Source organism: Pygocentrus nattereri, chromosome 12, assembly GCF_015220715.1.
Source record: "Pygocentrus nattereri isolate fPygNat1 chromosome 12, fPygNat1.pri, whole genome shotgun sequence".
Classification (NCBI taxonomy): Eukaryota; Metazoa; Chordata; class Actinopteri; order Characiformes; family Serrasalmidae; genus Pygocentrus; species Pygocentrus nattereri.
In genome coordinates, this window is record NC_051222.1 from 4532793 (window position 1) to 4559121 (window position 26329).

General features: G+C 42.6%; 3 protein-coding genes and 1 long non-coding RNA gene across 6 annotated transcripts in view; 1 reads left to right on the forward strand and 3 right to left on the reverse strand.

The window, feature by feature from the left end:
• The window catches only part of LOC108443651, a 69228-nt gene extending 57998 nt beyond the window's left edge, over positions 1–11230 (reverse strand). For both annotated transcript variants that reach the window (XR_001859161.1, XM_017724433.1), the window contains exon 1: positions 11181–11230. The gene's annotated coding sequence lies outside the window, so the exon portion shown is untranslated. The remainder of the gene's footprint in view (positions 1–11180) is intronic.
• Positions 1–26329, reverse strand: part of LOC108443648 — a 381331-nt gene that overhangs the window by 266106 nt on the left and 88896 nt on the right. The window lies entirely within an intron of this gene.
• LOC108443653 lies at positions 482–1527 on the forward strand. The gene is made up of 2 exons (XR_001859163.1): positions 482–537; positions 1207–1527. It is a non-coding gene; the product is annotated as an uncharacterized LOC108443653 (long non-coding RNA).
• Positions 21525–26329, reverse strand: part of LOC108443647 (NACHT, LRR and PYD domains-containing protein 12-like) — a 76119-nt gene continuing 71314 nt past the window's right edge. For both annotated transcript variants that reach the window (XM_017724418.2, XM_037543585.1), the window contains one exon: positions 21525–22158. In XM_017724418.2, coding sequence (XP_017579907.1) covers positions 21638–22158 — 521 coding nt within the window. In that variant the 3' untranslated portion in view covers positions 21525–21637. The remainder of the gene's footprint in view (positions 22159–26329) is intronic.

The window sequence follows — 26329 nt, forward strand, 5'->3', positions numbered from 1 at the left end:
GGGCGGCCCCTTTGTACCCTATATATGGGCAGGGGGACGACTACTTTTGGTGCGCTTCCTGTCCCCCCTCCTTTCTGCTGTGACTTCCGTGCCGGCAGCGTTCAGCGTGGAGTTTAGCATGACTGTTTGGATTACTTCTCATGAGTTTAAGGTATCTGTTCACAGCATTACGGGATAACGTGGTAGTTGGCTTAATTATTAACTCCTCGTATTTGTTTGTAGTCGCGGGCTCGTATTCGATTGCCGGCTCAGCGCTGTGGTATGCATCTCTGATGTTGCCTGGGCACTTTCACTTTAGTAAGGTAATTTCTGCCTGTTTCCTTTATATATGTTCTGGCAGTGAGTATGGCTTTTGGCTAACCTTATTTCTTGGATGGTGGGATAGTGCTAGTGACTATGCTGCCTTGCTGCGGTCATTGTCTGCTGGAGCTGTTTGCTGTAGCCATTGTCAGCTGGAGCTGCTGTGTGTCATTACCTGCTACTGTCTGCTGTGGCCATTGTTTGCTGTGGCTGCTGGCAGAAATTGATGCTGTGCTGGTAAGTATGCAAGCTGCATTGACTTTTAAATCAAATATTAACTAAATTAATTGTAATTCTGTGTATTGTTCTAGGTTTTATTGTCCAGATTGTGCGGACTGATTTCAGCTCCTCACGGTGCTGCTGTTTTGCCTGGGTTTATTTAAGTTTTTTTTGGTGTTGCATTAAGTTTTGTTTTTGTTTAGTTATTTTGAGTTATTCTGGTTTTGGTTTTCTTTTCTACTTCCTTACCTTAATTTCGGTTTTTGTTATTTTGTGGTGTTAAGGTTCGTGATTAATTTTTACTTTATTGTTCATTAGTTATTTTTGAGTTGCTAATTTTGCTTGTTTTTGATTTCTATCCTGATTTATTAATTTGAATTTGCTTTGGCTTAATTTTGAGGTTTAATCCTGATTTACTAATTTTGCTTGTTTTTTGATTTCTATCCCGATTTATTAATTTGGATCTGTTTTTGCTTAATTTTGGGGTTGATTCCTGATTTACTTCTTTGGGTTGTTTTTTCTTTTGTTTAACTGATTTTGGTATGTTTGCTCTATTTGTTGGCTTACTTTAACAACTTTATTTTTGTTTTTTTTAATTTTTTTAAGAACCAGCAGAACTGTATGGGAGCACGGGATCCCCTTCTTGGCAGTGTTCTTTTTAAATCTTTTTGTCTCTTTGTTGGATAGGAGCTGGGGGCCAAGCATCTGACTTGGGGATGCGGAATTCTATTCACCTTTCCTGTAGTGTGGAGCACGTTGGGTGTGATTGAGATGTGTGGCACTGACATGTGTGGTTTGTAGTGTAGAGGATATTCCTATCCCTGTACTTCCTTCTGTCATAGTAAGCCCTTAACCCAGTTCCTTCCTAATTTGTTGCTGGTAATTTAAATTATTAAATTATTGCTAGTTATTTTTTTATATTGATTCTCCAAGAAGGGAATTCCTGGTCTGCCTGGTGGAAAAGATGTTTTAAAATAATTGTCAATAAATCTCTATTAAATGATTGTACCCCGTCTCTGGCCTTTGAGTGTGTTGAACCTGGGTGTCTCTTTCTTCTCTAGGCCATTTTTTTTTCTTAGAGGTGAAATCACCTCTAGGTGGCGTAGTCGTGCATTAACAAAATTACGCCGCTCTGCCACACTTAGTATGTGAATTAATATTGAGTGAGTACGTTGGGACCTCAGATGTCTTTTCTTTTCACGAGTTAGGGAAATGGTTTTAGGTTTGTTATCGGGTATCCGATAGGTCGACTATCCCGCTAACGAACATTATTTTAATTTGTTTATTTTTGGGGTTCCATATGTATTAGCTTAAGTCAACTTCATACATATTGAATTTTTCTTTTAACGTTGGACTGGAGTTCCATAAAGGAGGTTGCTTGTGGAAGGAGAACCGTGAGAGAATTTTTCCTGTCCAAATTGTTTGATGGATATTTCAGGAAAGTTGGCTGCCAGACAGGTTTTTTCGCTCTCACACTCCAGACAATGTGCAGTTGTTAAGCAAATGTAATGTGTTATATGTGTAATAGCAAACATGTTCATCTTTTGTTTTTCGAGGCCCTGTATAGCCACGAAGGGGGGAATATGAGGTGTATAGACGATCAACTATGAACAAAGACCGTTGTATTAGTAGATATGGGGGAATAGAATTAGACTACACCCTAGGCAGCTCCACAGCATGGATATTTGATTTGTCATTCACTGCGCAGGTCAGAACTCAACATATAGAGGTTACGATGTTATGTCTGAATGTTGACCTTTCGGGTGAAAGGTCAAAAGGGGGAATTGTGGAATTATTAGCCTTAGTATTGTTCATATTACTCTTTTAAGATGTATTAAAGAAAGCTTATGTCTAGCAATGAAAGCTTAATGGTCATATTGTACAATTCTAAGAGCTAAGAGTCAGCACATAAGGCTGTGTGCTGACTAATGGTGGAATACACAAGGACGTCAGATAACAGGTAATACCTCGAAGCTGATAGTAGTAGACACTGGGATTAGCACACCACACATGTGGTTCATCTGGTCAGATAAGCAGAGCCATTGTCTGGAAAACGGGGGGAGTTGGTAAACACAGGGAATACCTTAAGCTGACCTTGCAGACGCACTCACGTCTCGAGCGCATCCTTAAACTTTTATGATGTGGATTGGTGAGATGGCCTAACGCACACATTGGAGGCTGGGGTAAGGAAGGAGCAGTCATGCGACTATAAAAAGGGAGTCAGATGAGAAGGGGTCAGAGCTTACTTGGGAGATACATGATGCATGTTCTCTGTTTGTAACCTCTCCAGAATTCTGTAATAAAACTGTTTGTTTCACTTCAGTCTGATCTACTCGTCTCATTTGTTTTGCATCAACGAACACGCAGGACTGGTTTCGTCCACAAGCGACAAACTGTGTTCACAGACAGTTGTTTTCATAAGTGTTCCTGATCCCATGCAGTGATTTCCTCTACAGAATCATGTCTGTTTTTAATGGAATGCTGCCTGATGGCCTGAAGATCATGGTCATCAGAGATTTCTCTGGATTCTCTGAATCTTTTATCAATATTATGTACCGTAAATGATGAAAAGCAAAAGTTCTACCCGTCTTTTTACCAGTCTTTTATTGCTCCTGTCACAACTTTTCTGGAACGTGTTGTTGGCATCAAAATCAAAAAGGGCATTTATTTTTCAAAAAACTATAAAATTTCTCAGTTTCAACATTTGGTATGTTGTCTTTGTAGTATTTTCAATTACATATAGAGTTTAAATGATTTTGCATCATTGCATTTAGTTTTTATTTACATTCTTCCTGTTTCATCCTGCTCTGCCATCATTTGTTAATCATATTGAATGATCCCAAATGTGCTAAAACACTAAGAAATAGGCCAACAAAACACAGAAAATGGTAGAATTTACCAGGAGCTCTCAACATTGTGGCCTTTCTAGAGCACACCAGAACTAGAATTAATCTACCTAAACTACTAAACTGGAGTGGGGCGTTTCCGAGTGGGAAGTGTTTTTTCAGCTTTCTGTGAGTAGTGCGAGGGCGTGGCAAGCTTGCCAGCAGGCATGTGATAAGGATTGTGTTATAAGATGATGCTTCCTTGTAACAGAGAATTCCAACAGGGCATTTAAAGGAAAGACATAAACCAGAAAAGCAAAACAGGCTCCCTTTAAAAGAGGGTACTGAGCTTGACTTGACTTGAGTTCCAAGGTTGAGGAGCAGAATAACAAAGAGTCTCTCCACATTTTCTGTATTTTACACAAGATATGTGCAGAAGGCAAATCTAAGATCACATGTTGGAATGTAAACAGACAATACACAGGTACTCAGGTGGGCTTTACCATTTAGGCCTTTAAAAACTAGTAAAATAACTTTAAAGGAACTTGGCGTACTTTCAAAACTATGTCTACATAAGCTCAAGACTGAGAGAGGGGCGGGAGGGGGAGAGAGAGACAGAGAGAGAGGGAGAGAGGGAGAGAGAGAGAGAGAGGGAGAGAGAGGGAGGGAGAGAAAGAGAGAAAGAGAGAGAGGAAAAGAGAGGGAGGGCGAGAGAGGGAGAGAGAAAGGGAAAGAGGGAGAGAAAGAGAGAGAGAGGAAAAGAGAGGGAGAGAGAGAGACGGAGAGAGAGAGGGAGAGAAAGAGATAGAGGGAAAGAAAGAGGAAGGGAGGGAAAGAAAGGGAGGGAGAGAGAGGGAGAGGGGGAGAGAAAGAGAGGAAAAGAGAGAGGGAGGGAGAGAGAGAAGGAGGGAGAGAAAGAGAGAGAGGAAAAGAGAGAGAGGGAGAGAACGAGAGAGGGAAAGAGACAGGGAGAGAGGGAGAGAAAGATAGAGAGGGAGGGCAAGAGAGGGAGAGTGAAAGGGAGAGAGGGAGAGAAAGAGAGAGGGGAAAAGAGAGGGAGAGAAAGAGAGAGAGGGCGAGAGAGAGACGGAGAGAGAGAGGAAGAGATGGAGGGAAAGAAAGAGGGAGGGAGAGAGGGCGAGAGAGGGCGAGAGAGAGGGAGAGAGAGGGCGAGAGAGAGAGAGAAAGAGAGAGGGAGAGAGAGGGAGGGAGAGAGAGGGAGGGGGGAGAGAAAGAGAGAGGAAAAGAGAGAGAGGGAGAGAACGAGAGAGGGAAAGAGACAGGGAGAGAGGGAGAGAAAGATAGAGAGGGAGGGCAAGAGAGGGAGAGTGAAAGGGAGAGAGGGAGAGAAAGAGAGAGGGGAAAAGAGAGAGGGAGAGAAAGAGAGAGAGGGCGAGAGAGAGACGGAGAGAGAGAGGAAGAGATGGAGGGAAAGAAAGAGGGAGGGAGAGAGGGCGAGAGAGGGCGAGAGAGAGGGAGAGAGAGGGCGAGAGAGAGAGAGAAAGAGAGAGGGAGAGAGAGGGAGGGAGAGAGAGGGAGGGGGGAGAGAAAGAGAGAGGAAAAGAGAGAGAGGGAGAGAACGAGAGAGGGAAAGAGACAGGGAGAGAGGGAGAGAAAGATAGAGAGGGAGGGCAAGAGAGGGAGAGTGAAAGGGAGAGAGGGAGAGAAAGAGAGAGGGGAAAAGAGAGAGGGAGAGAAAGAGAGAGAGGGCGAGAGAGAGAGACAGAGAGGAAGAGATAGAGAGAAAGAAAGAGGGAGGGAGAGAGGGCGAGAGAGGGCGAGAGAGGGAGAGAGGGCGAGAGAGAGGGAGAGAGAGGGCGAGAGAGAGGGAGAGAACAAGAGAGAGGGAAAAAAGAGGGAGGGAGGGAAAGAAAGAGGGAGGGAGGGAAAGAAAGGGAGGGAGAGAGAGGGAGGGAGAGAACGAGAGAGAGGGAAAAAAAGAGGGAGGGAGGGAAAGAAAGAGGGAGGGAGAGAGGGAGAGAGGGAGGGAGAGAAAGAAAGAGAGGAAAAGAGAGGGAGGGAGAGAGAGAGGGAGGGAGAGAAAGAGAGAGGAAAAGAGAGAGGGAGAGAGAGAGAGGGAGAGAACGAGAGAGAGAGAGAGGGAGAGAAAGAGAAAGAGAGAGAGGGAGAGAACGAGAGAGGGAGAGAGAGAGGGCGAGAGAGGAAAAGAGAGAGGGCGAGAGAGAGGGAGAGAGAGAGAGAGAGAACGAGAGAGGGAAAAAAAGAGGGAGGGAGGGAGGGAGGGAAAGAAAGAGGGAGGGAGGGAGGGAAAGAAAGGGAGGGAGAGAGAGGGAGGGAGGGAGAGAACGAGAGAGGGAAAAAAAGAGGGAGGGAGGCAAAGAAAGAGGGAGGGAGGGAGGGAGGGAAAGAAAGGGAGGGAGAGAGAGGGAGGGAGAGAACGAGAGAGAGGGAAAAAAAGAGGGAGGGAGGGAAAGAAAGAGGGAGGGAGAGAGGGAGAGAGGGAGGGAGAGAAAGAAAGAGAGGAAAAGAGAGAGGGAGAGAGAGAGAGGGAGAGAACGAGAGAGAGCGAGAGGGAGAGAAAGAGAAAGAGAGAGAGGGAGAGAACGAGAGAGGGAGAGAGAGAGGGCGAGAGAGGAAAAGAGAGAGGGCGAGAGAGAGGGAGAGAGAGAGAGAACGAGAGAGGGAAAAAAAGAGGGAGGGAGGGAGGGAAAGAAAGGGAGGGAGAGAGAGGGAGGGAGAGAACGAGAGAGGGAAAAAAAGAGGGAGGGAGGGAGGGAAAGAAAGAGGGAGGGAGGGAGGGAAAGAAAGGGAGGGAGAGAGAGGGAGAGAGAGAACGAGAGAGAGGGAAAAAAAGAGGGAGGGAGGGAAAGAAAGAGGGAGGGAGAGAGGGAGGGAGAGAAAGAAAGAGAGGAAAAGAGAGAGGGAGAGAGAGAGGGAGAGAACGAGAGAGAGAGAGAAGGAGAGAAAGAGAAAGAGAGAGAGGGAGCGGGTGAGAGAGGAAAAGAGAGAGGGCGAGAGAGGAAAAGAGAGAGGGAGAGGAGAGAGAGGGAGAACGAGAGAGAGGGAAAGAGACAGGGAGAGAGAAAGAGAGAGGGAAAGAAAGAGGGAGGGAGAGAGGGCGAGAGAGGGCGAGAGAGAGAGAGGGCGAGAGAGAGGGAGAGAGAGGGCGAGAGAGAGAGAAAGAGAGAGGGAGAGAGAGGGAGGGAGAGAGAGGGAGGGGGGAGAGAAAGAGAGAGGAAAAGAGAGAGAGGGAGAGAACGAGAGAGGGAAAGAGACAGGAAGAGAGGGAGAGAAAGACAGAGAGGGAGGGCAAGAGAGGGAGAGTGAAAGGGAGAGAGGGAGAGAAAGAGAGAGGGGAAAAGAGAGAGGGAGAGAAAGAGAGAGAGGGCGAGAGAGAGAGACAGAGAGACAGAGAGGAAGAGATAGAGAGAAAGAAAGAGGGAGGGAGAGGGCGAGAGAGGGAGAGAGGGCGAGAGAGAGGGAGAGAGAGGGCGAGAGAGAGAGAGAGAGAGAGGAAGAGAACAAGAGAGAGGGAAAAAAGAGGGAGGGAGGGAAAGAAAGAGGGAGGGAGGGAGGGAGGGAAAGAAAGGGAGGGAGAGAACGAGAGAGAGGGAAAAAAAGAGGGAGGGAGGGAAAGAAAGAGGGAGGGAGAGAGGGAGAGAGGGAGGGAGAGAAAGAAAGAGAGGAAAAGAGAGAGGGAGGGAGAGAGCGGGAGGGAGAGAAAGAGAGAGGAAAAGAGAGAGGGAGAGAGAGAGAGGGAGAGAACGAGAGAGAGAGAGAGAGGGAGAGAAAGAGAAAGAGAGAGAGGGAGAGAACGAGAGAGGGAGAGAGAGAGGGCGAGAGAGGAAAAGAGAGAGGACGAGAGAGAGGGAGAGAGAGAGAGAGAGGGAAAAAAAGAGGGAGGGAGGGAGGGAAAGAAAGAGGGAGGGAGGGAGGGAAAGAAAGGGAGGGAGAGAGAGGGAGGGAGAGAACGAGAGAGGGAAAAAAAGAGGGAGGGAGGGAAAGAAAGAGGGAGGGAGGGAGGGAGGGAGGGAAAGAAAGGGAGGGAGAGAGAGGGAGGGAGAGAACGAGAGAGAGGGAAAAAAAGAGGGAGGGAGGGAAAGAAAGAGGGAGGGAGAGAGGGAGAGAGGGAGGGAGAGAAAGAAAGAGGAAAAGAGAGAGGGAGAGAGAGAGGGAGAGAACGAGAGAGAGAGGGCGAGAGAGAAAGAGAAAGAGAGAGAGGGAGAGGGCGAGAGAGGAAAAGAGAGAGGGCGAGAGAGGAAAAGAGAGAGGGAGAGGAGAGAGAGAGAGAACGAGAGAGAGGGAAAGAGACAGGGAGAGAGAAAGAGAGAGGGAGAGAAAGAGGTAGAGGGAAAGAGAGAGGGAAAGAGAAAGGGAGAGAGAGAGGGAAAGAGACAGGGATGGAGAAAGAGAGAGGGAGAAAAATAGAGGGAAAGAGAGAGGGAGAGAGACAGAAAGAGAAAGATTGAGAGGGCGAGAGAGGGAGGGAAAGAAAGGGAGGGAGAGAAAGAGGGAGGGAGGGAGGGAGGGAGAGAGGGCGAGAGAGGGAGAGAGAGAGAAAGAGAGAAAGGGAGAGGGGGAAAGAAACAGGGAGGGTGAAAGAGAGAGTAGCAGTGCTGTGTGGTTAGTAGTTTGATCTGCAGTACTGTGTTGTCTGTAGTTTGATCTGCATTGTTGTATGGTCAGTTGCTTGATCTGCAGTGTTGTGCAGTCAGTAGTTTCATCAGCATTGCTGGGTGGTCAGTAGTCTGATCTGCAGTAGTGTGTATTCAGTAGTTTGATATGCAGTGTTGTATGGTCAGTAGTTTAACCTGCAGTGCTGTGTGGTCTGTAGTTTGATCTGCAGTGCTGTATGGTCAGTAGTTTGATCTGCAGTGTTGTATGGTCAGTAGTTTGGTCTGCAGTGGTGTATGGTCAGTAGTTTGATCTGCAGTGCTGTTTTCTCAGTAGTTTGGTCCGCAGTGGTGTATGGTCGGTAGTTTGATCTGCAGTACTGTTTTGTCAGTAGTTTCATCAGCAGTGCTGGGTGGTCAGTAGTTTGATCTGCATTGTTGTGTGGTCAGTAGTTTGATCTGCAGTGTTGTGTGGTCAGTAGTTTGATCTGCAGTGTTGTGTGGTCAGTAGTTTGATCTGCAGTGTTGTATGGTCAGTAGTTTCATCAGCAGTGATGTGTGGTGAGTAGTTTGATCTGTAGTACTGTGTTGTCAGTAGTTTGATCTGCAGTGTTGTATGGTCAGTAGTTTGATCTGCAGTGTTGTATGGTCAGTAGTTTGATCTGCAGTGTTGTGTGGTCAGTAGTTTGATCTGCAGTGTTGTATGGACAGTAGTTTCATCAGCAGTGCTGTGTGGTCAGTAGTTTGATCTGTAGTACTGTGTTGTCAGTAGTTTGATCTGCAGTGTTGTATGGTCAGTAGTTTGATCTGCAGTGTTGTATGGTCAGTAGTTTGATCTGCAGTGTTGTGTGGTCAGTAGTTTGATCTGCAGTGTTGTATGGACAGTAGTTTCATTAGCAGTGCTGTGTGGTCAGCAGTTTGATCTGTAGTACTGTGTTGTCAGTAGTTTGATCTGCAGTGTTGTATGGTCAGTAGTTTGATCTGCAGTGTTGTGTGGTCAGTAGTTTGATCTGCAGTGTTGTATGGTCAGTAGTTTGGTCTGCAGTGTTGTGCGATCAGTAGTTTGATCTGCAGTACAGTGTTGTCCATAGTTTTGTCTGCAGTGTTGTGTGGTCAGTAGTTTGAACTGCAGTGTTGTATGGTCAGTAGTTTGATCTGCAGTGCCGTGTTGTAAGTAGTTTGGTCTGCAGTGCTGTGTGGTCAGTAGTTTGAGGCACTGGCCTCCCCATGGTTTGCTGACCCCACATACACACGACTACACTGGTAGCAGTGAAGGGTCAACCACCCAGCCTGAAATAATCTCGGGGAAACACTGCCCCCATGTATACACTGTGTATGAACTGGTGGACTTTATCTTTTGTAAAGTGAAACTAACCAAATGAAAACAGAACAATATCACAGAAACTCAGACTATGATGAGGACTTTAGCAAATATGTAGAAGTATGTAGAGCAAAAATGTAGAATAATCGGGGGTCCTGATGGCTCAGGAGACATAATGGTGATTTTCCTGTAACGTCTTAAGAGAAATAGTATTGGACAAAAAGGAGACATGAGACACTTCTGGACGAGATCAAATTCTAACAGTTACTCATGACATCAAAGCTGAGAAGGCTCTTAATCTACCATAAGAAATGGTTGAGTTCATATTTCCGTCTTTAGTTCATACGCAGATTAACGTCATTGTCATTGTTCTGGTGAATCTGAGTCACTTCATTTGACTCTATTATCACTAAACCCAATGAGCTGCATAAGAGATCACTGAGGAGAAACATCTGTGCAGCAGGAGAGGCTTAAGACTCCTTTGTCTTTCCATCTGATCTCCCTGTTGAATAATTATAGAAATACAGGGAGATTCACTCAAAAGAGGTCCTGAATATTCTGTAATAACTGTCTCTTGGATGAATCAATCTGAACGAGACAACATGCAATGTACTCCTCGGTATATAAAGTTGCTGTGTTTGAAATGTAACTTAACACCTCATTTTGGGAAGCTGTGCAAAAAGTAGATAAAAAAATGCAATTATGTGCAAATCGCTTAAATCTTACATTTAATTGAACATAACACACAACATAACAGTGTATATAAATATATATGCCCACTTTAAATTTGATACCAGGAAAATGTTTGAAAAAACATTTTTCTCATGTAATACGATTTGCTTTAGTTTTATTTGTCCAGATAATTTCCAATGACATACCTGAGCCAGCTCAGAAATATTCTCAGCTTGTGACTGAGGTTAAAAAACTCAATGACCCAAACAACATATTTATGGTTGAGTAATTTCCTGAAGAATGCCAAGATCTGTGAAAATGCTTAGTACACAAATGGTAAACTCCCCCTTTCTGCCACATTTCTAAACCCCACCCCTTCCCCCCAGTACCATGTACGGCATGTGTTTCACAGTTTGGACAGATAAAAGGAGATAAAGGCAGAGCTGAAATAAAAGATAAAACGTTTTTGCTCGGTCTCCAGTCACTTGGTTTCACTTGCCTACTGCCTGCAGACTTTATCCTCTAAACGTACCTCAGTTAGCAGGAATGGCTGAATTCAAAATGTAATTTTGATCGGATGAGAAATTTAAGTTCATACACAGGTTTACCTGCTCAGATATTTTTTAAGTCTTTATTCTCAAAATATGTCAGTGAGGCTTCAGTCATTTGGAGTAAACCTGTAAACCAATCAGTACTAAAGCATCTTCAACATAATTTTGCCGTAGAATGAGTTCAGTAGGTGAGAAGATATAATCTCCTATAGGAGAGGCGCTGTTTACCTTGCATTTCAACTTTACCATCTTTCTAGCTTGGTGTTCTTTCTGATCATTTCAGTTTCAAATGCATTTTTAAAGAGTGTAAACGTATTTAAGGAAACTACATTTTAATTACCATCATTAATTATAACAGTTATCATGATAATCACATGATAAGTAACTATGGAGCTCCAGAAATACCTTTAATTTATTTAAAGCTGCTTTTAAAGCTGGAGCAGAGTAGTCCTTTAGCATCTACTCACCGCAGGCTGTAATCATATAGCTTCGTCAAGAAAGTTTATTTTTCCATAATCCGAGATTTTAGTTTGAGGTTTATATATTTTATTGTGACTGCTGAAACTCGTGACTGGTTTCAGCACCAGCTCATCTCACATTTCCCTTTAGTTTAATCCACCACTGAGCCGAATTAAAGAATCCATACATTCAGACACTCACAATATCTTGAGTCACAGAAGCTTACTGTCCATTACTATATAATATTTAATGAACTCACTGTGTGAAGTCCAGAGCGGTGAAACCTGTGAACAGCTCCTCTTCGCTGAGGGCGTCAGCTTAAAGTGACTTTCAGTTTTGTTTGGTTTTGGAAAAAACATCCTTCCCCCAGCAGGCCTCAGTTTAAACAGGCCACATGCCGTCTCCAAAACAGTTTGTTGACAGGATTTTTTCTCTCTTATGAGAATGATTTATTCTCTCTTAACATTGTGCTTGATTTAGTCGGTTATCCACTGAAATATTTATTCAGATTTAGAACTGTGCTTATTTTGATCTTTATGCTCTTGTGAAGCTACTGTAGCGACTCAGAGATTAGACCAGTAACACATATTTAATAACTTCATAAATGTGTCAGAAAAGTAAAATTACAAGGAAAATTCATACTGACATCATCGTCTTGGTGGATCTCAATGCAGAATTGTAATTATGAAAACTGCACCCATATATGGTGCCATCTTTATTACTGTTACACTGTAAAACTTGCACTGAGTAATTTACTCAGTTTACTTGAGTGTATACAACAATAAAAATGTGCTGCTCATACTCAGTTCAGGGAATTTCTTATGGTGAAGTGATTTGAGGAACATAAATGATTTAAGGCAATTGAGTTCACTGAAGTCATCAGGTTTTACAGTGTACTATTAATGTAATTATTTAAAACATTTAAACATCCTGATACAACTCTTCAGTAATTTGCCTATCAATTACTCAGTACACAGAGCGGTAATAAGAATTCCCTCGATATTTATTTAATACAACAGTACACTTGGCAAAACATTTGGTGTCTCCTTTCTGGAACTGCTCTGGAGAATTTTATCTGGTTGCTGCCCCCCCAGCAGCGAAATTAAATACCCCCCACCCTAAAACCACATTTACTGGTGACTTTGACTTACACAATATTCCAGGCATAATCTCAAAATACAGCAATCAGCAGAAAACAGGGCAGATAACTTTGTCATTATATACACGTACACGAAATGAAACATTTATTAACCAGTTATGGAATATTATTAATGTTTGAAAGACCAATACAAACACAAACAGATTTAACAAACAAAAACATCTTTATTTACCTGACCTTGGTTATTGAGCAGAACAATAACAGCATAGTGATGACGAGAAGGCCTGCTGTACCTGAAAAATACATGCATCGTTCATAACAAATTGCATATTACATTCTTTATAAAACTGGGTACCGTAAAAGCAGCAGCGCCATTAGTGCAAAAATAAACACCAAACATATAACAGCTAATGTATTAATAATTTAGTATTCACAGGTTTATTACTTTAACAGCTGAAATTCACAAAAACATCCAAAAAGAAAGTGAATAAGCTGTAATGCCATCAGGCCTGCTCTCCCTGAATTTAGTATAACTCAAATATTAAAATAAATAAATGCTGTAATGTTTACAGTTGAAATATTGCAGCTAAAATTCTTAAACACATACAAAACACCTATTGCCGTCACTGTCTTAAACAAAATATTAAGAAGAATATATCCTGTATATTTTCATCAGCTACATCAACAAGGGTTTCACACACAGTAGGGCTGACAAAGCAGGAAGCTGCTAAAAGTGGTGAGAACTTTTCATCGGTTGAATCTAAAATCCAAGCAAAACGCTGGTTCACACTTCCTTTCATTTCCCTTTCAAGAGTGGCAAGGTCTCGATGGCTAGTGTTCTCTTCAGAGTCGGAAAGGTGGTTGAGCATATCAAAGAGTGCAGGGACCACCAGGGACATGGACATGGTGTCACTCTGAAGGGTTTGAGTATGTTCTGCAAAAGGAAGCAATAGTTCATGCAATGACTTCAGCTTTTGAGCAACCTGTCCCATCCCATGTAGTTTGCAATTTGGCAGACCAAGTCTTTCACTTTGAGGAGGCGCAAAATCAGGTTGAACCTGCTTGACCAGCATGTGGGGCAGTCATTTACAACAATAAGGCCACACTCGTCCAGTAGCCTTTGTGCTGCAATGGAAGACCTGCGATAGAGCTTTACCACTGACCACTGATCAAGGACTCTCTTGACACTTGATTCCTTCTGTATCGTGTGGATGATGAGCTGTAAGGTGTGCGCGACACACGGTGTCCGTTCCACATCCATGTCGACATGATGATACCCAATGACAGGAACACAGATAAATGAGCATAAGTATATGTAGCGCCCCTTTGCCTACATTACTGGCAAGACCTCTAGAAACAGGTAAATCAACTAAATAACTATGGGGAGCCCTGAGTTCTTATCAATTGTGGTGATAAAACAGCAATAGTTTAGATCGGATTGGTTATGAGTGCTATTACCTTGTAAATGTCTTGTAAACACACCTTTTTAATCTTTTTAACTAAGTAGTAAGATCACAATGGAATGATGAATTGCAAATGAAATGTCTTTTTACTTTTTTCTTAAAAATGCCTTGAAATGAAATTACAATGAATTAAATAAACCAAAATGAAATACCCTTGTAATGTTCCTTTTAAACAAGCTAAATGCACCGTACCACAGTCCTTAGAGTGGGCTCAGAGCTTAAAATAAACTCAAATGGCTCTTACAGCAATGCACCATCAGAATGAATGTGCCTTAGCACACAAACCTTAAATCCAAAGTTCTCCTTGAAATTTAAACTGGAAAAATACCCTTTAAAGTTCAAAATACAATCCCACTTCAGTTCAATACCAAAGTCACTAGTAAATATCCTGCGCTATTAACTCTAAACTAAGATTTCCCCCAAAAGTGCCCTGTTGCAGGCCTGGTTCGTCGCTTGGGTGCGTTGGGGCCTGGAAATTAAACACTGGCCGCTTCACTCAATGAGGAAAATAAAATGAAACGGGCTCTGAACCTGTTCGTTCCGAATAGGAGCGGAGAGTAATAGCGAGTGATCACGCCGCTGAAGCGTGGACCTGTCGTGGCTCGTTCCTCAGCAGACGCCGCCTGCATGGACTCCCTCAGCACCGAATCTCCAAGTCCCCACCGTGTCGCTGGTCTCGGCCGTCTTATCTACACGAAACCCCAACTCCTCCGGTGTTCACGGCAATTCTAACCCCACGGTTCTCAAAGCACAGCCACGGGCCGCTCACTAGCTTTGTAGCAGACCCCCTGCTCTGTCTCGGTACCTGGCGCGCTGTCGCGCTGGCCGCTTGCAGTTCTCACGAAAGTCTAAAACTCTCAAACAAACCGAAGGAAAAGTGTCCTAAAGCGCATTACTACAGTCCACTGCCTGCTGAAGTGTTCTAGCAGAACTCTTGCAGCAGATTTTCCCCGACAGCCTGGGAAAATTTGGGCTTAGCATATACTGGCAGGAGGAGACAAACGAACTGACTGACCCCTTCACCGTCCTCCGACGAACAGTTCAGGGGTCAGTGTCCTCGACCAATCAGAAATTAGGGAAATAATTCGGCAAGTTTCACAAACAGAAATAAAATACAAAAATGTACAAAACAAAGGCATTTGGTCTACGAATAATACTAGTGCCTGAAAATTGCCTTTAAACGTTTTTAAACATTTAACCCTTTTAATTCTAAACCTTAATTGAAACCATCCCATGTATTGAAATGAACCCAAAATATAGCACAAGGATACATATATAAAATGTTTTTAAATGGGTGTGGAGTCCTTTTCTTCTTTATTTCTATTTTCTCTTGTTATACAAAATTATCAATGTAGTACACACACACACCCACACACACACACACACACACACTACATTGATTGTCTATTTTATTAATTGAACTATTACCTAAGAAGAATACAAACACAATGAGGAGAAAGAGATACAGCACTAGAGCATACAGTCTCAGACATATATTTATATAAAAGCTGCGTATATGGACATATTTCTATATTTGTGCTCTATTTACACAAAATTAGGTCAGTTCATCATTTATGTTGAACAGACTCTCCCAAAGTTTTACGCTTTTTGCAGTTTGAATAGATGTGACGCTTTGCTACACATGAGGATATTAATTGTATGTTTGACATCAAATAGAGAACCTACAGATAACGCCTTTCAAATTTGTGTTTTTCAAACTGGGAATGTTATGGAATACCATGCTGGGCTGAAGGACAAACAGTGTAATTCCTAGTCAACAGTGCGTTGTAGTGTGGCTTTGTGCTCTTATTAGTACTAAGATCTGGATTTTAATGTGTTAATAAAATGTACAAAATTACTGACACTCTGGGTCACCTGTGTGTGCATTACAGGGTCAGAGCTGACCAAGGCGTGGAAAACGTTGAAATTCACAGATTCACGTTGAGCATTCGTGGAACAGACAGATTTTCTGTCTGGGAAAAGCGTTCATAATCAGAGGTTTCTCATGTTTTACCAAACATTTGAGGTCTATTTTGTGTAAAATCATAAATACTTTTCTTGCTTTGTCTTGTTTTAAAACACTGACACCCATGCATATACAACAGATATACAGTGCTGTGAAAAAATATTTGCCCCCTCACCTGATTTCTTCTATTTTTGCTGATTTGTAACATTTAAATGTTTCAGATCATTCAGCTAATTTACTATAATGTAAAGACAAAGTGAGTAAACACAGAATGCAGCTTTGTGATCGTTCCATTTATTGAAGATAAAGATTTATTCAAAACCATCAATCATGTGAAAATGTAATTGCCCTCTAAACCTAATAACAGGTTGTGCCGCCCTTGGCAGTAACAGCTGCAATCAAATGTTTGCGATAACTTGCGATGAGTCTTTCATATCATTGTGGAGGAATTTCGGCCCACTCTTCTTTGCATGATTGTTTTAATTTGGCTACATTGAAGGGCTTTTGAGGATGAAGTGACCGTTTAAGGTCTTGAGATGGGATTCAGCTCAGGACTTGCCTGGGCCACTCCAAAACCTCAATTTTGTTTTTTGAGCCATTCATAGGTGGACTTGCATGTGTTCTTCAGATCAATGTCCTGCTGCATAACAAATGCGCTTGAGCTTTAGGTGACAAACTGACAGACAGACATTCTCCTTCAGGATTTTCTGATATAGAGCAGAATTCATGATTCCATCAGTTATGACAAGCTATCCAGGTCTGGCAGAAGCAAAGCAGCCCCAGACCATCACACTACCACCACATTGACTGTTGGTATGAAGTTCTTGTGGTGGAATGCAGTGTTAGCTTTACGCCAGATGTAATGGGACCCATGTCTCACATAAAGAGCCACCTTTGACTCATTAGTCCACAGAATATTGTCCCAAAAGTCACCTAGATGTTTTTTGTCAAATGTGAGACGAGGCTTTGTGTTCTTTTTGGTCAGCAGTGGTTTGTGCCTTGCAACTGTCCCAACAATGTCATTTTCACCCCGTCCCTCTTATTGTGGAATCGTGTACATTGACCTTAACTGAGGTAAGTGAGGCCTGCAGCTCTTTAGATGTTTGTCTGGGTTCTTTTGTGACCTTCTGGAGGAGTCATCAATGTGCTCTTGGAGAAACTTTGGTAGGCTGACCACTCCTGCATTCTTTCTTCAATAAAATCATTTAAAACAAGCATTTTGTGTTTACTTAGTTTTCCAGTGTCTAATATCAAAAGTAGTTTGAAGATCTGAAACACTGACGTGTGACAAATACGAAAAATAGAAACTGAAGGGGCAAATACTTTTCATGGCCCTGTAGATACAATGTCTATAGACTGGGCCTAGATGGCCTCTACCCCTCAGAACTACCAGATACCAGGGCGGTTTCTTTCCACATGCTAATACTCTTTGTTCATCATATTGTCTGTAAATTCCTCGGATGTGTCTGCATTGACTCAATTCTGATTAAAACTATTGTACATGTTCCTAGCATTGAACGTCTCTGGTGTGATGTCAAGACCTGCGTTACCTCAAAGTACTACAACATGCCTCAGAGTCTGGAGAGGGATCAGCTTCTCTGTGTTTCCTCTGCAGGTTGGGAACTCCACGCACTCTTAACTTCTCAGAAAAAGATCAGTTATGGATATTTAACTTTTCAGTTAACAGCAACCTGTACAGAAAATTAGATTCTTACCCTGAGCATGGTTATGAAAATGTTATGAAAATGTTTTGATTTTGCATGTTGTGTGGCACATACTTTACATATTCATACAGCACTCTCCATAATTATTGGCACCCCTCGTTAAGATATTCTTAGGCTTATAATAATTTTTTTAATAATATAGGACAACAATGCAAAAAAGAAAAATCCAACCTTTAATTCAAGTGCATTTATTCAGTGGAAAAAAATCCCACATTAAGAAATAATTCTTTTACATGAAATCATCTGTGCCACAATTATTGGCACACCTGATGTTAAAACTTTGTACAACCCCCTTTTGCCAACAAGACAGCGCTTAATCTATCACACTTCAGAAGATGGGAGAATACAGAGAGAGGGATCTTCCACCATTCCCCTTTGCACAATCTCTCTAAATCGTCCAGAGTCCTGGGTCCTCTCCTATGCACTCTCCTCTTCAGCTCACCCCACAGGTTTTCAGTTGGGTTGAGGTCTGGGGACTGAGATGGCCATGGGAGGAGCTTGATTTTGTGTATGGTGAACCATGTTTGTGTAGATTTGGCCACATGTTTAGGGTCATCATCTTGCTGAAAGACCCAGTGATGACCCATCTTCAGCTTTCAGGCAGAGGCCACCAGATTATGATTTACAGTGTCCTGGTATTTCAAACAGTTCATGATGCCATGCACCCTAACAAGGTTCCTGAGGCCTTTGGAAGAGAAACAGGCCCCCAGCATCACTGATCCTCCCCCGTACTTCACAGTGGGTGTGAGGTGCTTTTCCACATACTCATCTTTTGTGTTACGCCAAACCCACTTAGAGTGTTTGTTGCCAAAAAGCTCCATCTTGGTGTCATCTGACCAAAGCACACGGTCCCAGTTGAAGTCCCAGTACTGCTTAGCAAAGTCCAGACATATTTTCTAGGAACTGTTTGGGGCAGGCAACAACTGTGGAGCAGGTGCTTTTATGAGAAGTCATGTGAAAGAAAAAAAAAAAAAGGTTAAAGGCTACATTTTTCTACATTTTTCAGTGAGAGATGATGTTTCTGAAATAAAAACTGCATTTATTTTAAGGCTTTTAATACATCTTAAAGAGGGGTGCCAATAATTGTGGAGGGCGGTGTATATATTAACCCGCTAGCTGTGAAACAACTCACTAGTCATAGTGCATTAGCTCCACGCTAACCTGCTAGCTGTGAAATAGCGTGTCAGCTCCATGCTAACCTGCTAGCTGTGAAGTAGCGTGTTAGCTCCATGCTAACCTGCTAGCTGTGAAGTAGCATGTTAGCTCCATGCTAACCTGCTAGCTGTGAAGTAGCGTGTTAGCTCCATGCTAAGCTGCTAGCTGTGAAATAGCGTGTTAGCTCCATGCTAACCTGCTAGGTTTGAAGTTACGTGTTAGCTCCATGCTAACCTGCTAGCCTGTATTTACCCTGAAAGGTGTGTAGTTTCACTTTCAGCTCAGTCGGTTTCGTCTGTGCAGCTGTAAATAAATCTGACGCGGCTTTATCAGCACTTTATTTTATTAAATGATCATAATTCTGGGAGTTTAATCAGTTCTTTATTGTAGATCTTCCACTGGTTCTGAACATCGTCTCCATCTGAATCTCCAAACCCGAGAAACACAGACTGAACTGCTTTATAAATGAGGCACAGCACAGCCAATCAGAACACAGCTCATTTACATATAGTTTTAAACACACAAACAAATACAGATGGTTTCATTATAAATGTAACATGGCGAACGGGGAACTATAAGTTGTATAAGATTAAATAATTAAATAAGACCAGTGTAGCCAACTACGCCACCCAGAGAATTTTAAGTGAAGGACACAGGTTCGTGGGCACCACAAAAGAACAGTAAGACTAAGATTTCCCAAACAAAAGTTTATTTAATCAAAATCAAATTTAAATCAAACTTGATAGAGATAGATAGATAGATAGATAGATAGATAGATAGATAGATAGATAGATAGATAGATAGATAGATAGAGACAAACACACATGACAAGTACAAAAATAAGCATTTAATATTAACAGCAACAACAAAGTAATTCTAGATTGATCAAACTAGGAAGTTTATTAATACTACAATTATTAAGAATAATATAATTAACATTAAAATCTTTTGGCTGCCAGCTGATTCAATAAAATACACTACAAACAAAAAAGCCTGTAGGGCAGAGACTCACCAGGGGAGGCAGACCACCTTCAGCAACACCAAACATCTCAACACAAGTCACCCGTGCAAAGAGAAGCAAAACAAAATACACAAACTCCCAAAAGTAAAGGGAATACAAAATAAGCCACGCCCCCTGGAGCACTCAGCACCTACAGTACAATCAACCCAACTCAACACCCAAAAGAAAAAGAACAGGAGACAACGGCTGCAGTGCCGCTCGGCTAGAGAGTTACTGGGCTTAATCTTAGGCCCCGACAAAAAATGGCTTGAACTACACAAAGCTGTTACACTGAATGCACCAAGTGCACAAAACAAGCGCACTAGTATTTCTCAGCAGCCAAATCCCCCAGAAAAAGAGGATAACACAAGGCGATGGCAACCCACAGCAGATTAACAGGATAGCTGCAGCTTAGGCTGTGATAGGCTAACATACAGCTGCTCTGACGTTCAGATAGTTCTTAAAACGGTCACTAGGGGGCGCCCCAGTCCCCCCAAACACATTAAATCACACAGAACAGCCAAAAGAACAAACATTAATACACCAGCCGCCGCTCAATAATGCGAGTGCCCGACGGCCTAATGACCGCTAAACGATCAGCGACCCTTTAAACGCGGGCGCCGGGAGTTTCAAGGCTCCGTGAGGCGAAATGGCGGCTTATCCCCGGATACAGGCCGCTTATAGCGATTATACAGCGGGCGCGTCGGCCGGCACCACATTCACTGGCCCCACTGATGACCATAGACAAACAGGAGTGTAATGGTTGCGCAATCTAGAAGGCATGGGGGATCAGGGCGGAACCTGCGCGCAGCACAGGCGAGCAGCACGGACACTATAAAGTGAGGGAACTTCTGCTGCGCAGGGTCGGCGGCAGTGTAGTTGTTTGCACGCGGTTAAGAGAGTGAACTGAATTTGGCTGTGGCGTTGACGAGGGTGACGACCAAGCACTTGAGATAAACTGTAACTGCGTGGGCTAGAGTGTGGATTGAGCTGACGCGCTGCTGAAGTGACTCACTGCTGCCCTGAACGAGTGGCCTGCGGCAATTGCCGGGCCACGTGTGACGCCGGGAAGGCTGCACGGGGTTATTCGAGGACAACTGAAATGCCGGGTCAGTCTGCTCTTTTTTAGAGTTCATAATTTAAGTTGGGTCGACCTTTTCTTTTCTTTGTATAGGTGTTCTATTTTTAACCTAATAATAGCAGAGTCATTTTAGGGAAACAGATGAGTTAATGGGTGGGATGAATTAGATTATGAGATCCGTGGTTTTTCTAAGCAATATAACAACTCTTGGTCTTGTATTTTGATTGTGTAAGCGACATTTAACTATTAACTATACTACTCTATACCCTGTTATCTTGATTGGCTCCCTGTGAGTAACGTTGGGCATTTTAAGAGGGGGGGTTACCAATGTATTGGAGGCTGTGGCGTGCAGTGTAGTGGAAATGCTGGTGGTTGTTTTTATCCTTATGTGTGAAGATGTGTATTTTTAGGGTGTTGTGCTATACTGTTTGCTGTGGGTTTGCCGTTTGAATCTAATATTATGTAGTATGGCTTTTACTCTCTTTGTGATGAATTTATAGAATACAGTTTCCCATTAATTGTGCCCCCTTCTTCTGAATTTAGTCTGGGAACCAGCCATTTTTACCCTGTGTATATAATAAAGTTTGATATTTACTATACTAATATTACTGTGTTGCATTTTGATCATTTGGTGTATGAGAGAGCTTACTTAAATCGCCAGACCATACTGGTTTAACAAAGGTGGTGGCAGCGGGTACGCTGCCGTACCTAGAGAAAACATTACAGGAGCTTCAGCGCTGCTGGATCAAAGCCAAGAGTTTCAGTAGACGCGACATACTCACGGAATGAATGACACGCCGCAGAGAAGCCTCCTGATTGGCCAAGCGCCGTCGGCCCCAGCAGGTGAGTAACAAACCAAACAACACGCTGAAGACACAAGCAGCGCCATGAAGCTCCCGACGCTCCAGACACACCTGCACGTTTACCTGAATGCTGGAGCGCGCGAGGCTCAGGCAAGGATGGTTGAACTGAGGCCAGTGGCGATAAACACCACACACACACACACACACACACACACACACTTCAGAACAGAGCAGTGAGGAAGCAGCAATATTAAACTACTACTACTACCAATACTAATAATAACAACAATAATAATAATAATAATAATAAGCCACATAAAGAATGAAGATAAAAATGATGTAAAAATGAATCTTTACACTGTTTTACACATAAAACCACACAAAACTGATATTTTTATGGTTTGTGTTTCACTCAGGAGGTGATTTTATTTTAAACACACTGAGGAGTCAGAACCGACTGTAAACCCAGCGCAGAGCGGTTCAGTGAATGTGGTGCTGAACGTGTGAAGGTGCGTCAGTGTTTGATCATCAGAGACGCTGTAGAAGGACAGAGAGCCGGCCGGACAGTCCACATACACTCCTACTCTCTCACTGGACGGTCGAGCAGAGAGTTTAGTCTCGTTATTATTGTGACGGACAGAGTAACTGTCATCAGAGCAGAACAGACTCCAGGACTTTTCACTCCATCCAAACTCACAGTCCTCTCTGTCTCCTTTCCTCCTGATTGATTTATATGTTACTGCTATATAAACCGTCCCGCTCCACTCAGCCTCCCAGTAACAGCGTCCAGTCAGACTCTCTCTACACAGAACCTGACAACACCAATCAAATCTCTCTGGATGATCAGGATACGAGTGAAATCCCACACGCTCCACCTTCCTGTTCCCGTCAGACAGAGTGAGCTCTCTGTGCGCTGTGTTTGGATCCAGAGTGAACTCACAGGAATCTGCACACAGGAAGAGACATTAGAGAGAGAGAGAGAGAGAGAGAGAGAGAGAGAGAGAGAGAGAGAGTGAGTGAGTGAGTGACTGACTGAGTGTGTGTGATCGTGTGCGTGCGAGAGAGAGAGAGTGCGCGTCTGTTGGAGTGTGTGTGTGTGTGTGTGTGTGTGTGTGTCAGTGTAAGAGCGCGAGTGTTGTTTGTGTAGTTTTGTAAGGACCTCTCACAGCCCCGGTTCTGGACTGCTTTGCTTGGGGGGGCAGTAAAACCTAATGAGGGGGCATGTTGATTGTCATGTTTTTGAAGCCTGAAATATATTCAAGGCTTGATTTATGCATGAATGATGACAGCCAAGCTATTGATACTGGCTTAAAGTGATGTATGAGGTAAAGAAATAAAAACTTATACTTAAAACCCAATGATTAAAAAATACATATTGATTATGTAAATGGAGAAAAAAGATGATCTAATTGTATTTCATTTTAATACACCCCCTTAATTAAATTGCCATTACTAATAGAACAACTCTATTTCTTGAAAGGCTTTAATACAAATTTAAGTCAAAGCTGACAAATGTACCTACACACAGACTGAGAATACTCAAACGTGGAAATAGGAATGAGTGAGAATATTTAGATTATTGGGAAATTAAAATATAAAGAAAACAAAAGAATACAAATTCTGTAAAAAAAAGGGGGGGGTATTCGTCACATTTCTTTTTTTTAGTATTTATTGATGTTATGAAACGTACTGGTACAATGCAGTATATATGCACAGTATAACAAATTATGTAAAGACTATAAGTGCAAATGAACAACAGTAATCATATTTTCATTGAACACAACTATAAAACTATATATTGTGGCTGTAACACTCCTGCCTTGCAACAAGGTCATGTAAAAATAATGCCAAGTTAAAAATAATGTAACCAAACAAACTATATACAAAAAATGAAATCTCTATATGCACACTGTGGATACAGTTATCTAAAACCTTTAGCTGAGCCTGTATTCTAAAATGAACTCAGAACAAAGAATTTACAGAAGCAGTGTTCTGTTTCTTTTAGCAAATAATCTGACAAACTCCTCCATATCAAGCCTATTGGTTATTGACTTTTCATGGCCCAGAATCACTACATTTCTTTTTCTGTCATGCAGCATTGTGCGACGAAAGGGAGTAAGAACTCTTGACAGTGTAGAGAACGAGCTTTCACACGATGCTGAGGATACACCTATCACCAGTGCGGTCACATAAAGAGAATGCAGGACAGGAAACGCTTCTTTATAGGCCTGAAGATGATTGCACACTGTTGAAAGGTTTGCTGATCTTGTCAAGAATTTATTCTGCAACATACGCTGTGCCACGTTTATTTCATTTCTCAGGATGTTTGTGTCAGTACCTATAAAGTTGCTGTAGGGGCTCTAATATGGCCAGATCAAGAAAAGAGCTATCGTGAGGGAGGAGACCATTAACAGCTGTCATCAAATCCAGATTTCTTCTACAAAATCTGTTCTCCATTTCAGCAATGGCTCTGTCTAAAATTTCCAGAAGCGACCTCCTCAAAGATTGATTTGGTGTATGACATGAGTCACCAGGTCTGTGCCCTACACTGGAAAGCACCACGCTGTCAGTCAACTGTGTGTTCATAGTCCTTTTCCGCTTTGAAGGTGGACTCTCTGACATAGCCAGATCATTCAGGGATTCATCTGTACGTAGATCTTTTAAAGCACTCAGAGATGCACAGATGACCTCCCCAGCCTTACACAGGTCACATCAAAATGACTGGTCCACCGGATCTCTAGAAGCTTTTTGAGAGGGGGGGTGTCATAACGCCGAACCACATAATGTCGCTGGAAAAATGAATGAAGTGTGCTAGAAAGTGCAAAAAAGGATTTAGCACGCGAATCTGCTTGCATTGCATGGACCACTGTGTAGCTGGTGATTATAACAGTGAATGTAGGGAATTTCTCTACCAAGTTTTCTTTGAAGCAGTGTCTGCACTCCACCTTTCAACCCACTCATTACAGCTGCTCCATCATAGCACTGACTTATGATGTGATCAGAACAGTAACCTCCATCAGAGAGATGCTTTAGTATTTGATCAGTTATGTATTCAGCATCTAGCTGATCTAAGTCAAGTAAGCCAATAAGATACTCTTCTGGAACAGAATTACAGATGAACCTGATCATTAGGGAAAGGTTCTCTACATTACACCTGTCTCGGGTTCCATCACTCTTTATACAAAAGCCTGCTGTGTCTGCATTGTCATATTTGTGTTTAATCTCAATCAAAACCATCTTTGCTAGCGTGTCAATGATCTCATTTTGCCTATCTTTCGATGTATATTTTGCATTCTGAGGAATATGTTTTGCTATATCTGTCAATTTAGGGTCTTTGGTTAAAGTATATTCAAAAAGCTTGATGAAAAGTCCAGCTGATATGTCGTCATTTTGACTCGACTCCTGAGTCGACTCCTAGGTACCATGAAAAGGCAGTTCATTTACAGCCAAAAACCGAACCACATCCGCTATGCTTCGAACATAGTAGCAGTTTTTCTCTGTCTGGGTTGGACCCAATAGACCAGTGATGGTGTCACCGCTTGACTCTCTGTTTCTTTTCTGCCCACAAAGCCAAGCTCGTACATGACTCTGACTGGATGCGTGCTTCTGAAAGCCTTTATCATTGTCAAGTGCCGCTTTCCAGTTTGTATAGCCATGCTTTGTGAATGCTAAATCTCTCTCATTTTTACCCTCAATTATACGACACGGAAAGCAAAAGCATGCATCAGTTCTTACAGAACACTCAAGCCATGGCCTGGACCGATACCAGCTCGGATTAAAAGCCCGTGCTGTGTGGCTAAAAGTTCTCTTCGGAAAAGCATTTAATACTGGCTGTGATGGCGAGGAAGCGTTTAAACCATGAGCCGCGACGGCTTGCGCGGGGAAAGAGCACAGTCAGCTAACGCTGGTGGTGTTTGACATGGTGTGGAGGAGCCCTCGGGTGTGACACTCACACGGTCAGTTGATTTTTTTGAGATGAAAAAACGATGCATTGTAATTGTTTCTACAGTGTATATTTATTAAATGAAAAATGCACAGAAAGACATCAATAAACTTAAGACTGTGTTAGGAGAACCAAGTTAGCCTAACCGCTAATAAAATAATTTAAGCAACACCTCTGTAAGAGGAAAGTAACATTAATGCAACGAAAAACCACAGTTAAGCAAATATTACCATGACGAAGTCAGTTTAAACTCAGAAGAGTGTTTACCAGTATACCTGCCTCTCGCTCACACTAACAGAACATACACTGCCCAACTGAACTGTTTGGGGCAGTCTGTCCATTTTTATATGACTCAAAGAGCCAATCAGGAATAAGCAAGGAAATATCTTCACGCTGTAAAGCAAAATGCATTTTTGTGATTGGTTCAGAGATCATTTTAAAAATAGCCGTTGCTTGCATTGTGCTTGGGGGGCAAAGACACAATTTGGGGGGGCAATCAGCCCCCCCACGCAGCCCTGACCTCTCAGCTGATTTGAATGGTTTATGGTGTTTGTCTGAATCTGGTTGAAATATAGAAATCCAGAAAAAGGTCGTTTAATATTCATATTTAATTGGCTGTGTTTATTGATGTGTTTGAGGTTAATGTGGTCTGATGTGGTCAGCATGTTCTCTGTTTTCTCTCGTAGGCTGTGGCGTATTCAGCCGTGTCCATTCTGATAAGGGAGGTTTTCTTCTGGAAACTAAGAACTAAACATGAACCTGAAAGGAGACAGAAAACGTGTCCTGATGCCCTGAAAGTGGTCATGTCTGAGTTTCATTATAGTGGAAAGGTTTTCAGTATGAATGATATTACTCTCTCATTTAGCTGGACACTGGGCAGCCACTTCATTCAGTCCACCTCCTAGTTTCTGCACTCAGGGTAACAAAGTATCAGAGGAACAGATGGACTGCAGTCTGTAACTGTAGAACTACAGAGAGAAACTATGTGGTCAGTGGAGCTGATAAAGTGGACAGTGAGTGTAGAAACAAGCAGGTGCAGTTAATGAAGTGTACGGTCAGCGTAATGTGTGAGGACAGGCTGATGTGCTCATTTTAAACAGTTCTCTGTTGTTTTTGTGGTTCTAGAACTAAAAGTTTCTGATCTGCTTTATTTCTGTGTTTCAGTGTTGACGCT